This window comes from Staurois parvus, unplaced genomic scaffold (assembly GCF_062004578.1).
Source record: "Staurois parvus isolate SC_StPar_1 unplaced genomic scaffold, SC_StPar_1.0 ptg000142l, whole genome shotgun sequence".
NCBI classification, from domain to species: Eukaryota; Metazoa; Chordata; class Amphibia; order Anura; family Ranidae; genus Staurois; species Staurois parvus.
In genome coordinates this window covers 3,892,847-3,906,525 of record NW_028317938.1, presented here as the reverse complement: position 1 = coordinate 3,906,525, position 13,679 = coordinate 3,892,847, and the positions used below count along the sequence as shown (strand labels likewise).

Genomic DNA, 13,679 nt, shown 5'->3' with positions numbered 1-13,679 from the left:
TTAAAATCATACTTGTAGGTACAAGTGAGCAAGCGTTTATTATCGATTTAAACGATAAATATAACGTAGGCCAGTTCATCTGACATACTGTAGATATTTTAGTTGTTGATAGGTACTGATGGACTGAATCATGCACAAGGTTCTGGCAGAAAATTTCTTATGTACCAGATATCAGTGGATGATTTAGTATACCCATAACAATACTTATATTTGGCACAAGTGGAACAGTGTGCACTGCAAGTCCAAAATACAATAAAAACGTGACTTTTTTTTTCTTTATTTGAAAAAGGTACACCTAAGCCAGGCATACATGGATCAAAATGGGGTTGGTTCAGCAGGGACCAGCTCAATTTCAATCCATGTATGGGAAGGGTGGTTTTACAGAAGTTGTTCTACCAACGAACTTCTGTACAACTGCCCTGTTGGAAAGTTTCTGCTCGATCAACACCGCCAGCTATAGCCTTCTGGCACCCTTTTGACTTGCAAGCAGTTAACAGGGTGGAGTAGAACCCCTGGAATAGTTCCGCCAATGGTGCTAGGGCAGGGGTGTCAAACTGACAGCCCTCCAGCTGTTGCAAAACTACAAGTCCCATCATGCCTCTGCCTTTGGGAGTCATGCTTGTAACTGTCAATCTTGCAATGCCTTATGGGGCTTGTAGTTTTGCAATGGCTGGAGGGCCACAAGTTTGACACCCATGTGCTAGGATGATGATCTCTCTTTCTCCAGAAGACCCACAAGGGCTACATGGAGATCTGGCATTCTGTGTAGTGACACAGGTAGGTTAGAACAGCCTCTCTCAATCGGGGTGCTGTTGCAAAAGGTGTCAGATGAGCTTGAGATCCCAATCCCCAGACAAACTGTACTTTGGCAAAAAGGGAGCTCAGTTGTACTCAGCAAAGTGAAAGGTGTGTTGTGCTCTCTGCCTCCCCGTAGAGTGCAGTACCCGGTGTGTGAGGGCAGGTACTGTACTGCAACTTTTTATAGAGGGGTGTGTGTGTGTGTACATGTGTTTGTATGTGCGTGTGGTGTGCCTCGAGACTAAAAATGCTTTTCAAGGGTGTCCTGACTGGAAAAAGGTTGAGAAACACTGGGTTAGAAGATATGAATTGAAGAGGGAGGATGAGAGTGGAATTCTAGCTTCTTGCCCCTGGAATTAACTACCTGAACCCAAGCACTTGAGAGGTTAGCTAGCCCAGATGTTCACAAAAGCTAACAGTTCTATGGATCCGGGGGGGCTTAGAAGCCCATGGTTTGCAGATGAACTGGGTGCATGCTAAGAGTAGGAGGGAGTATACCAGGCTTGCAATGTCCAAATCCTACTGTATGTGGCAGTCATTGAATTCCTATGTCCTTTGATGAATGCTAAAGAAAGTGGTTTGTTTAAAATGGCAAAACTTTATCGGTTGTGTAGCTTAAAATTCAAAGAACATGAGAAAGAAAGTCTGAAGGTATTTTTGTTCCTAAATACTTAATTGTCTATCATTGCAACTGCTCAGAACGTTTTTTTTAATTGGTCTACCATGACCACAATTTGACACAGTAATATTCAAGGTCTTGTATTTTCCAGTTACCACATTTTTTTCTTTAAAGTGATTGTATAGGTGAAATGTTTTTTAATAACAAACATGTTACACTTAACTGCTCTGTGTAATGGTTTTGCACAGAGCAGCCCCCATTCTTCTCTTCTCAGGTCCCTCACCAGTGCTCCTTCCCCCTTCTGAGAGCACCCATAGCAAGCCGGTTGCTATGGGCGTACTCTTGTGGGCTCCATCCCAAGCAAAACTCTGTGTGTCCACTGATAGCATGGCTCAGCCCCACCTCGCACTCTCTCCTCACAGGCTGTGACTGAGGGGGCCTGGGGGGGGGGGGCTGGATACACAAGGTTTTTTCACCTAAATGCAGAGAATTAAGGTAAAAAAAATACCTTCTACATACACTTACCTGTCCCTCGGCCCAGCAGTGTCCTCGCCACAGATTGTTTCACCAGCCATCTTCTCTCCCTGATGCCGGCATCTTCAGTGTGGGCACTCGGCTGTGACAGCTTGCGGCTTCACAGCTATTTACCTATTGCGCATGCGTGAGCAGCACTGTGCTTTGTGAATGGTCCCGTAGTCTTCCGGGACTTGTCACGTGTCCCAGAATTTGTCACATGTCCCTGAAGACTTTGGGGAGGGGTACAACTTTCACTACCAATCACCTTAGGCGATTGAATCAGAAGTGGGAGCAGGTACCTGTCAAATTCAGATACCCGCTCCCTAAAGATGCCAATCCTTAAAGGAGGAGCGGGGGGAACAAAGCCTTAAAGCGGAACTTCCCCTCCTGGCTGGAGCTCCACTTTAAAGGCTCGTTCACACAGGTACACCCATTCTGTCGTGTAGAGTTGAGCTGTGTGCAGGCAGCCCATATTAGTGAAAGGGAACACATCAGCTCTACCGACTCACTCACACAGCCCAGTTATTATTATTATTATAATACAGAATTTATATAGCGCCAACAGTTTGCACAGCGCTTTACAAGATGAAGGTAGACATTACAGTTACAATACAATTTGGCACAAGAGGAAACAGAGGGCCCTGCTCGTTAGAGCTTACAATCTAGGAGATAGACAGATACGCAGAGAAGAGTTCATGATCTTGGATGCACAGGCTCTGCATTGGGTTCCATGCACCCACCCCTGTGTACCTGTCAAAGTCACCTGTGTGAGTGAGTCCATAAAGTCATTGCATGTCCATTCACTAATATAGGCTGCCTGCACACAGATCAGCACAAAGGGCTGAATACCCATGTGAATAAGCACTTAATCATTGTAGTAATAAATGCAAAGTATAAAAGCATTAATGTTATATCAATAACATGTTCTATTCTGATAAAATGGACATGCTCATTCTACTTACTTTGTTTTGGGTGAACTCACGGAACATTGAAGCAAGTCCATCATCATCAGTGTCACAGTCAGTTTTGATGGCTATGTTAAGAATGTGGATTGGTTCATCTCGGATACTCTGAACAAAGAACACTTACATTAATGTTTAGAAACATCACATTTTTTAAAATACACAAACAAGAAAGACTGAAAAATAAAAGACTTACTGGAAGGATCATCGGGTAAAATAAAGGAAAGAAAAAGCTAAAAAAATGAAAACGAAAGCAGCCACCATAACTAAGGACTGGTAAGCTGCAATATATACATTTTTGTTTTAGGGGTTAATACCTCTTTACCACCAAAATTGAAATGAGCCATTTATGCAAACATACATACCATTTATTCTGACCTGGATATTCTACTACAATACTTCTACTTTAGATATAACTGGTCCACTCCAGCACCATTAGATCACTAATAATGTGTAGGAGAAGTTGAAACCCAGTGGACACTCCAACAGTATCTGGAGTGTCAACATTGATCTCATTTGATCTAGTCAAATAAAAAAACATGTAATTTATTTAACTAGAAATGAAAAAGCATAAGTGCGGTGAAATATAGAAAACCTGTCTCTGAATGATAGCTCTGAATAACAGTTCCATAGGGAAACAGCCAACCATTTCCTCTCAAATGGCTTTCCATATAAACAGAGGATTACATTTTTTAGGTTGGTTTACTAAAAGAGTTGATAACGTTCATATAATAAACTTGTTCACTTAAATTATCCAATGATGTAGAAAGAAAATCACTGTTATTTTCTTTTTCACACGATTGCACAATTTATTGTGTGAATATTCTCAAATCCTGTAGTATGTCAGCCTCCACACCTTTTATCTTTTGTACCAAACACCATAAAGTAAAGCTGCCCTTCTGTTCAACAAGGAGTTGGAGTAAGTCCCCTATTAGGTATACAAAACCAAATTAGTTTTTTCTCCATTTCTAAAAAGAATTGTTAACATAAAACTATATCTGATGCAGTTTATTGGTACAACTCAATGCAGTAGGCAATTATGTGGGTGGGTTTTTGCAGATAGGAATGCTGTCACAATCTACGAAGGTCTAAACGGTACTGTGTTACAGTTATTTATGCAAAGCTGCCTAAAGTCTTAATGTGCAACTCTGTAGGAGAAAGGAACCCCATAAACTGACTATAGGAAAAAAAAACCCTAAAAAAATAGGGGAAAAAAAGTAAGTCACTTTAAAAGCATCTAAAATTCCTAATGATGTACACAGAAGGCTTTAATTATAATGTGAATAAAGCCCTATCAAAAATCCACAGGACAACAGGACAGACTCCCTTCTAGCAACACAATGAAACCAAGCATATAATATAAATGAATAACATATTAAGTGACGTGAGTGAAAAGGATGCATATTAATCAAAAGTGTATATATAACAAAGAATAATAACGTGCCAAAGTCAAAATAGAGCAGCGAAAGGATAATAAAACAAGAATGTGTACTGGTGCCTGGGGAGCAAATAGATAAAATAATGGATATCAATAATGATAAATACCAAAACATGTTAATAGAGTAAATGCCCAAAGGGAACATTCTATGTATTGCATTGCAGTTGCCATATCATCATGAGCTTCCTCTCTCCTTTCCTGGTATATATCTCTTATGGCTAGTTCATCTAGGTATTTTTAGGCAAGAGACCTCAACCAGAGAACACAATTGAAAAAATACAGCAGATATGCTAAAGTTAGGATTTCACTTAATTAACCCTAACCTGAGTTGGATGTAAGCTTTTGCAGCCAGATGCATCTCATATGTTTTCTTGGTGAGCACAGATTCTTATCACTTGCTTTGGCTGTGCCCACCATGGACTTGAGACTTGAGCACTACAGCTAGGCCAGACTGAAAAACAGAAGACCTGAAAAGGTATGTTCTGCTCTTATGTCCGTTCCAAGACTAACTTGTAATTCTGACTGGTAAGCTCAATTTATACAACCTGGTTAATCCCAATAAACAGTAAGCCAGATTTAAATATACATGTAAAACAGATCACACCACTTTCAAAAAATAAGTTTAAAAAATATATACCTTGTTGTCATCTTCATCATAGAGAGAAGGATGACCGGCTTCTGGAAAGATAGGACTCTGAGGAGGGGAGTCTGAGAAGCAACTCATGACATCATCAAACATCCTATAAATAAAAACATCATCAGATTTATATCAGATTTTTAACAGTTAAATAGAAGGCTGGAATTTTGAGAGAAGATAGAAAAATATGAAAAGGTAGAAAAGAGTATTTTTATTTCTTCCCCACAATCAATCAATAAATCCTGCTCAATGTCACGTGAAAGGTTTAGGAAAAGCTTTTAAAGCTTCTAGAGCATCTCACTTCCACATAGCTGACATGCAGCAAACTTCTCATAAAAATAAAGAGGCTACATTAATCTAATCAGCCTTTATTAGGCAAATAACTGAAAAGCTTATGACGTGAGCAATGAGAGCTGTGTAATCGCCTCTCTTCCCAGGGGTCGTGCATCTGCACACATGGAAAGACAGATGCCACACTCATTGATTCAGGAAAAGACAGTCCCTGCTGGGCTGTATTCGGCAGTTATGCCTAATTCTTCCTGACATTTCATTCCTTACTGTGCAAGCAGATTCCTATATTCCCGCTCCCATAACAGGCACCAGCTCCCACTGTCGAAATGCAAGTGGGGAGTCATGCAGAAACAGCGGAGATGGAGAACATTAGCAGCACCCTTTTGAAAGCTTAACAACAGACCACAGTGTTCCAATTTTAAAGCAACGACAAAGCACATAAAGTTTTCCTATTGGTCAAAACTAATTTTGTTCCGTATCTATGCAGCAATGACATATTCTTCAGAGCTTTACACAGTACACACATGGGAATTATCCAGAGGAACCTTAGGGTTGAGTTTCCATGCAGATACGGTCATGTCAGAACTGAGCCTACTACGGTCAACGGTGCTAACTGCTGCGCTTCTGGTTTGTTCAAACCTGATGTTTTAACCACTTCAATACTAGGCACTTATACCCCCTTCCTGCCCAGGCCAATTTTCAGCTTTCAGCGCTGTCGCACTTTGAATGACAATTGCGCAGTCAAGCAACACTGTACCCATTTGAAAGTTTTATCATTTTTTTTCACACAAATAGAGCTTTCTTTTGGTGGTATTTAATCACGACTAAGTTTTATATTTTTTTTTTGCTAAATAAAACAAAAAAAACCTGAAACTTTTGAAAAAAAAAAACCCGCACTTTTCTTCGTTTCTGTTATACAATTTTGCAAATAAATAACATTTCTTTATAAATTTAGGTCAAAATGTATTCTGCTACATTTCATTGGTGAAAATAATAATAATAATTGAATTTGTAGTTTTTTTTCAAATGTTTGGTGAAAATAATAATAATAATAATTGAATTTGTATTTTTTTTCAAATGTTTCTATTATTTTTTATTACATTTTTTCTTTTTTTTACTATTTTATTTTTCCGCACACGTGACCAAAGCAATGCAATGTTACCATAGTAACATTGAACTACTCTTGGCAAGTGATCTGGATTTTTTTTTTTTTAACACACTATGATTGCTAATACCAATGTATTTCATTGATATTTGCAATCATTGTTACTGAATGAAACCGGTCGATCAGGATTTTTCTGCTATAGGCCGGGCAGGAAGGTGTTAAAGTAGCATACAATTATTAAAGTTTATAATTATAAATTTTTAAACGGAATATACATCAGAAAGATCATATATAATACAAAAGTTCTTCCACTGATTTTAAAATTATTTTCACCCAGCCAAACTAGAAACATACAGCATGTATATAAGCTATGTCTGTATTAAGAATGATTGCCCTACATCATCGTTTTAGAACATGAAAGGTACAGTGAATCAGAAAATTTTCCACAAGCAACAAATACCTGACAAAATCATCAAAAGTCCGGAAGGCAACCATTCCACCCATTCTTTGACATGGAGGAGTGAATGAGGTATCCAAGAGGACATCACTGACACTGGCAACATGGACCATTCCATAGTGATTAAGATTAGAAGAAAATGACATTCTGCAGAGTAAAGAAATTATTTCAATATGTACCAATTCTCCATTTAACAGCTTTTTTTTTGTGCACAACTGAACGCTATATATTATGGGACAACCCTATATTAGCACAACGTACTGCGATTCTAGATACTGCACTATGAAAATCCCATTGTATTGTAACTCTTGTGGACATTTACAGGAGGCAACAATGTACTCATTCATTCAATTACAAGAAACGATTTCTCCTATAGTTTCTACTATAGATTCCTACAACTACACTATGGCTTGCAGGAACCAATTAACCCATCTTTAAATATGCACGAATAGCAGTGTTAAAGTAGCAAGGTACCAGAGTGTTAATATCCACTTTCTATTCCCACCTGTAACACACCAAACTGGCCAAAATCCACTGACAATTAAAACTAAAGGGCAGTATCTACTTGGTTATTGTATGATATGTATTTCAAAACGTCTTGGTAGAAATGTAATAAACATCTTGTTTTACAGCCTGATTCCCATATGTGTGTAAATCTGCTGATGTATAAATAAAGAATAAAGAAAAAAGACTAAATGGCAAACCCTACTACTTACTTTGCCTAGAAGTAACAGGACGATATTTGCTCCCCTCATATGCGGTTTTCATCAACGGTTAATAATAGATTACGTAGATTGAATGTTATATACCAAACATAGGTATCTCTTGTTTGACTGTACAAAATGGGACATATGCCCACCCACAGATGTATACAATTTAACAAACCCTAGGCAGATTTAGTGCACCTCAGTTGGGGTTATCAAATTATTTCTCACTTCGGGTAGCAAGTACACCTGACATTTTTTCATTTGGTATGCCAGATAAACAAATTTGGCCACACTATACTAGAATATTCCTGCAAGAAACATAGTTTATGGCTCGCAGGTTCATGGCTATTAAATGGATGAGTCCATCATCCCCTTCTGTAGCCCAGTGAAAATCATTGGTTAATTAATCTATCCTTTCTGATAAAGTTATATATGGGAAAAGGAACTGTCCCCTAAAATTCCTTATTTATATTTAATGACTATAGATACATGCATATACATATACATTCATGTACAAAAATAATTTCTCAGAAAAATAACTAAAAATTGGCCAAAATGACATAGAATATGGGAAAACTCTACATGGGGTATGTAAATAAGTATATAATGAGTTCTGCTTTATTATAACATTACTATGTCCAAAAGTCATATTTTAGCTGAAGAGTGACATGTGAAGTTAAAAATATAAAAAAATACATACCTGTTTAGCGTAGGAATGTTCCCTCTGCAATGAAATTAAAATAATTAATGATGTTCTTACTCACATAAATAATTTTAAACCTCAATACAGACAACACATTTTTTTCATGTATTGTGGTATATAGAGAGCAGTTTAACCTGCAAAAGGATTTGCCTTTCTGTCCTGTAATTTCCATGGCTATGCAAGACATTAAAGACATCTCTTTCAGGATAGAAGACCTGATGTTGCTTTTCTGCTAATAAGCAACTTTTACGAGTCTTGTCCTTACCCTAGCCTGTGGCTGAAAACTTAGAGGAGAAGCAGACTGCTCTACTCTCCTATCGGTGTTTTCCATGTTAGTGCATGTACCCTGCTGATCAAGGTACTATAGCAATCTACTAAGAGCAGGTCAACTTAAAGCAGAACTAAAGGTTAAAAATAAATAAATAAAGCAGAAGAGACATACAAAGTGTGCTGAGATGACTGCACTCCTGTGCATGCGCAGGAGTCATGAGATATCCCCTGCTGGCTAACTATGATGGACATAGACCGGCAGCTGTGAAGATGCCAGCGATGGCAAGGAACCTCGCAGACGTCAGATCATTGTTACTACGTTAAGTATTTTTACTTTTAGTCCTGCTTTAAGATACTTACAATGATTGCATTTTAAAAATACATTTATTGATGTATGAATGAATACAGAGCGTGAGATTTTTATATGTGCCTGGATTTCAGGCATAATAAAATAGAACATACCATATATGGGAAGCAAAAAGGTTTTATAATTCAGGTCAGAAGGCTCAGTCACAAATCAGGCTGCCATTTCTTACAGTATGTGTAACTTTTTGCAATAGTAAGAACAAAGACTGCAGTTGTCACAATAGTGGCTGAGGATAAAAGGAACAGAAGCAACAGATTAGCCCAGGGTTTCTCAACCAGGGTTCCGTGGAACCCTAGGGGTCCTCCAGAGGTTGCTAGGGGTTCCTTGCGCAATGAGCAATTTCTGCCTCTTAGATAAGTTCCCAGTGACACCATTGATCTTTTTAGCTATCTTTAAGGGGGTCATTCTTCCCAGTAACCACAAGTATAAGGAGCATTCTTCCCACTGATCACATTGATGTATCATGAGCTGTAGATATAGTCATTTTTAGCAGGGGTTCCCTGAGACTTCAAAGTTATATTAGGGGTTCCTCTATCTCAAAAAGGTTGAGAACGATTGGATTAGCCCTCTCTTTTACCAAACTGCCTAAAAAAAGTGTGGGTTCCTCTCCCAGCATGATAGAGCTGCACACTGTACACCCAAAGCCAAAGAAAATCTGTCTAAAGATGGCCATACACTAGTAGAATTTCATTGGAAATTTTTTGTTAAAATAATGTTCATTTGGTTTTCTAATCATTAGTGAGGTCAAATTGATGTTTGTTTTTGATCACAAAGATAATTGGAAGGAGCAGGATGGAACATTTTCTCAATCTAATGAATTTCTAACAGCAAATATGGTTTTGTTTGAGAAGATTTTCACTCCAAAATCAAATGTTTAAAAGCAAAAAGGTTTTGAAGTACTTTCAAATGACAACATTTGTCATATCATCTAATGTAGAGAAAATAACATGGATAAATACCCCACATAGAGTGACAAACTGTAAGGGCATATGCATATAATAGGCTCCTGTGTGCCACATCCCATAATATTAAGTAGAATGAACCAAAGAAAACAAAAAAAATAATGCAGAGAAAATAATTTTATGTACGTTTAAAAATCTATTTGTGTATGGTCAGCTTGGGACAATTGATCAAACCTCTTTTGAATTAGAAATCTGAATGGATTGTAACTTTATGTACCCTCAACCAATGAATGAACTTACATAATTATACATTTATTGGGAAATTGTTGTATGCGTATCACACTACTGAATCTGTTCTAAAGCCATACAACTCTGGCAACAGCTTTTCTAGAACAGGAGTCCACACTTGCTCCTCCGTTGCTCAACCTCCTGAGTCATTTATTAACCAGTAAAAGAAAATACATACATATGCAAATGTTAGCTGTAAGAGGATGATCACACTTCGTTGTGCATTATATAATTTTTTTCGCACAAGAAGCAGAGACTAATGGGGTATAGAGAAGAGCAGAGGAGAAGTTCACCACAAGCACATCTACTGCTGAGAAGTTAATGATGTAGACTCAGCCTCATGTACAAGTAAAGGTCTGTGACATATTGAAGCATACAGGCTGTGAAATGCATAAACAAATTGCAAACAATAAGCTTTTTATATATATATATATATATATATATATATATATATATATATATATATACACACACACACATACACACACACAGAGTATATATATAGATTTCCCAGAATATTTTGATTGGCTCACAAATGGAGTAAGTTGCAAAGCTACATTTTCAATGTTACCGTAGAACATTGCAGATGAAAGGGCATTTTGAATGATATGTTAGCTCAAAGTGCAGTCCTAAGACATAAGTCGCCTAATGGTTTCTTGTATCCTTTGGGAACGCCAAACCATTGTTTCCGGCTTTACTGATGTTTTACTTATCCTGCCACAAAATTGTTGTTCCATCTCCAACTCTCTTCTTAATATGGCCCCTTTCACACAGGGCGGACTCTGCCTATGATCTTATTCAGAAGGGGATCTGTCCATTTATACATGACTGCCATCCAATGTGATCCACTGGACTGAACGGTAACAGATCCCCATCCATCTGTTTTTGGCGGATCGTATGTCTGTATATACCCGCTGCTCCATAGAGGAGAAGGGAGGCTCTGATTGGGTCTGCCTGAAAAACGGACAGGTGGACCCGATTGGAATGTTCGTGTGAAAGGGACTTATCAAATAAATAAAAAGATCCTACAAGGCACTCCTTTGTAAGTACTGCAGGTGCGCTGTAATCATGTTTACAATGGCACGCTTGTATTCACAAGTGCAGACATTCATGTTAATGACAGGCTGTGCACTGCACCTGGGCTGCCTGCGCGGAGGAAATTCAGCCTCAGTTACCCTGAACGGGCTCAGGCTGCCTGTATGCAAGAGCCTTTATGCTCACAAAAAAAAATTGTTAATTTGTAATTTTTTTCCTATTCAAGTAAATATAAAATATTGCATATTACTATCATGTAGCCTTTTATCAACCTGGCAGGTGCAGCTGTAGTCTTCTTTTTACATCATCAGCAGTATAACTTTACCAAGAACAAATCTTCCCAACTGAGGCCCGGGCAGGAATGAAAACCTGAACAGCACTGGAGAGGGAGAACAGACTTTTCCACATTGAAAACACCCTACAAGACATTTCAGCATATGTGCTCTTCTACAACCATCTGAGGCGCCATCTTGTCCAGGCTATTTGGAGGATTCTTTGTCCTATATAATTTGCTTTAATTACTTTGCATATTATTCATTTATTAGAGGCATTATGAAATCTTTGAGAAATATCATGCTTGTATGATACATAAGCATTGGAATGTATGGAATCCTTAACAGTTTGAACCATTATACCTCAATGATGGTTGTACTCCATTGGTTATAATCCGCTTGTATTTTGAGAATTATTCTTTGAAGCCTGTTTTGCCAACCACAAAAGTGGGAGGCAAGAACTATTGGTGAGTGCACATCCATGTGGGGGACACTTTGAGGCACCTGGTTATTATTAGACAGCACGTGGTGGATTCCAAAGAAGGAGGAAATATTTCTGTGGACTTTGGATTATTATATATCATTTTTGGATTCACAGTAATTCACTGTTATTTTATTGATTTATTCCCATTTTATTGTGTGTTACTCACTATGTCACCTCATCACTATTAATTTAGCGCCACTATAACATTTCATATGTTGTCTTATTCACTTAAGTATAACTTTACTGTTCTGCTCCTTCTTTACGGAACTGAATGAATTATCAGAACAGTGATTCATGCCTTATCAAACCACTGTGTCCCAGGTTTCTGCCAGACAGAGGGAGCTGAAAAGCTATTTTGCTGTACTTAAATAATGTTTGGAGACTCATGTATTGCATGTCTATTTGTAAAACAAACATATATAGACAGTAAAAAAAAAAAGTTAAAAAAGAAATATAAAAGGATACGTTCACCTTTCATAGGATGTTACACCAATATTCAGGGTGTATCATGTCACGAATAGACCGGCCCCTGCTTTGACAGCTAACAGGGATTTCCTCCTCCAGCTAGCTGTCAAAATATTTAAAAAAATGCTGCTGTGCAGGGCTCCGCTCACCCAACCGTGTCACTCATTCACAGTCCTCTGTGAATGAGAAACTACAAGTCCTGACAGCCTTAGCAGCTGTGGGCTTGTAGTTCTAAGTGAACTACGACTGCGCTGTGGAGTGCCGTGTAGTTCATTGATTCTTCTTGTTAGTATATCTGCTAGCCAATACGGGATGTGTAGGCAAGCACATATACTGACAGGTCTGCAGGAGACCAGACCTGCATAGCACCAGGGATCTGCTAATCACTATTGCAAAGGTTTACAGGCTCCTGCGACTAAAAATAATATATGCAAATTATTTTACCTGCATAAAAATGTGCATTTATTATTTTTTAGTAAAAGGTGATCCTTTTATAGTAATAGTGACCCAAAACCATTTTCGTTTAACCACTTCAAGTCTGGACACTTTAACCCCCTTCCTGTCCAGGCCAATTTTCAGACGTCAGTGCTATCACACTTTGAATGACAATTGCTCGGTCATGCAACACTGTGCCCATATGAACTTTTTAGCATTTTTTTGAGACAGATAAAATGTTATTTTGGTGGTATTTATTCACTACTGGGATTTTTATTTTTTTTGCTATATAAATGAAAATGTCCAAACATTTTTTTAAAAAAGTGTTTTTCTTATAAACTTTTGCAATTAAATAATCTTTCTTCATAAATCATGGCCAAAATGTATTAATCTGTTTAGTAAAAAAAAAAAATCCAACTTAGTTTATAACCAAAATGTATAATTTTTCAAAATGTTTTATATTTTTATTTTAATTTTTTTATATTATTTATTTATTAACATACTGTCACCCTAGCAGTACAGTGTCACCATAGTGACACTGTACTACTTGTGAGGGGTGATGAAATTTTTTTTTTTTTCACACTGATTGCTTTTACACCCATAAAGGCTGTAAAAGCAATAATTTGTCCTCCTCTCTGGCTGCATTCTTGCACCCATTGAGAAATACTGTGTGAGCTGTGATTGGTCACCGCTTGTCACATGGTACGAGGCTGTTGTGAATAGCCTTGTACCATGTGACCTCTGTGATCATTCACAGATTTCACAAGTAGTAAGCAATGATGTCAAAAGTGACATCTTGTTTACTACTATTCGTGTGATCACTCTTTGGCCAATAAGTGATCACATGAATCAGGACCTCACACAGAGGTCCTGTACAGCGATCTCCAAACATAGCGGGCACAGATTGCGGTGCCGCGCGCTCCCAGGG

The 13,679-nt window shown here is 38.0% G+C and overlaps 1 protein-coding gene across 1 annotated transcript in view; it reads right to left on the bottom strand.

Moving 5' to 3' along the window:
* Positions 1–13,679, bottom strand: part of ACACA (acetyl-CoA carboxylase alpha) — a 535,652-nt gene that overhangs the window by 282,098 nt on the left and 239,875 nt on the right. Inside the window, exons 29-32 of the mRNA XM_089673600.1 lie at positions 8,231–8,254; positions 6,827–6,970; positions 4,971–5,073; positions 2,896–3,003 (exon numbers count right to left, since the gene is read on the bottom strand). Of these exons, the coding sequence (XP_089529726.1) occupies positions 2,896–3,003; positions 4,971–5,073; positions 6,827–6,970; positions 8,231–8,254 (379 nt within the window). The remainder of the gene's footprint in view (positions 1–2,895; positions 3,004–4,970; positions 5,074–6,826; positions 6,971–8,230; positions 8,255–13,679) is intronic.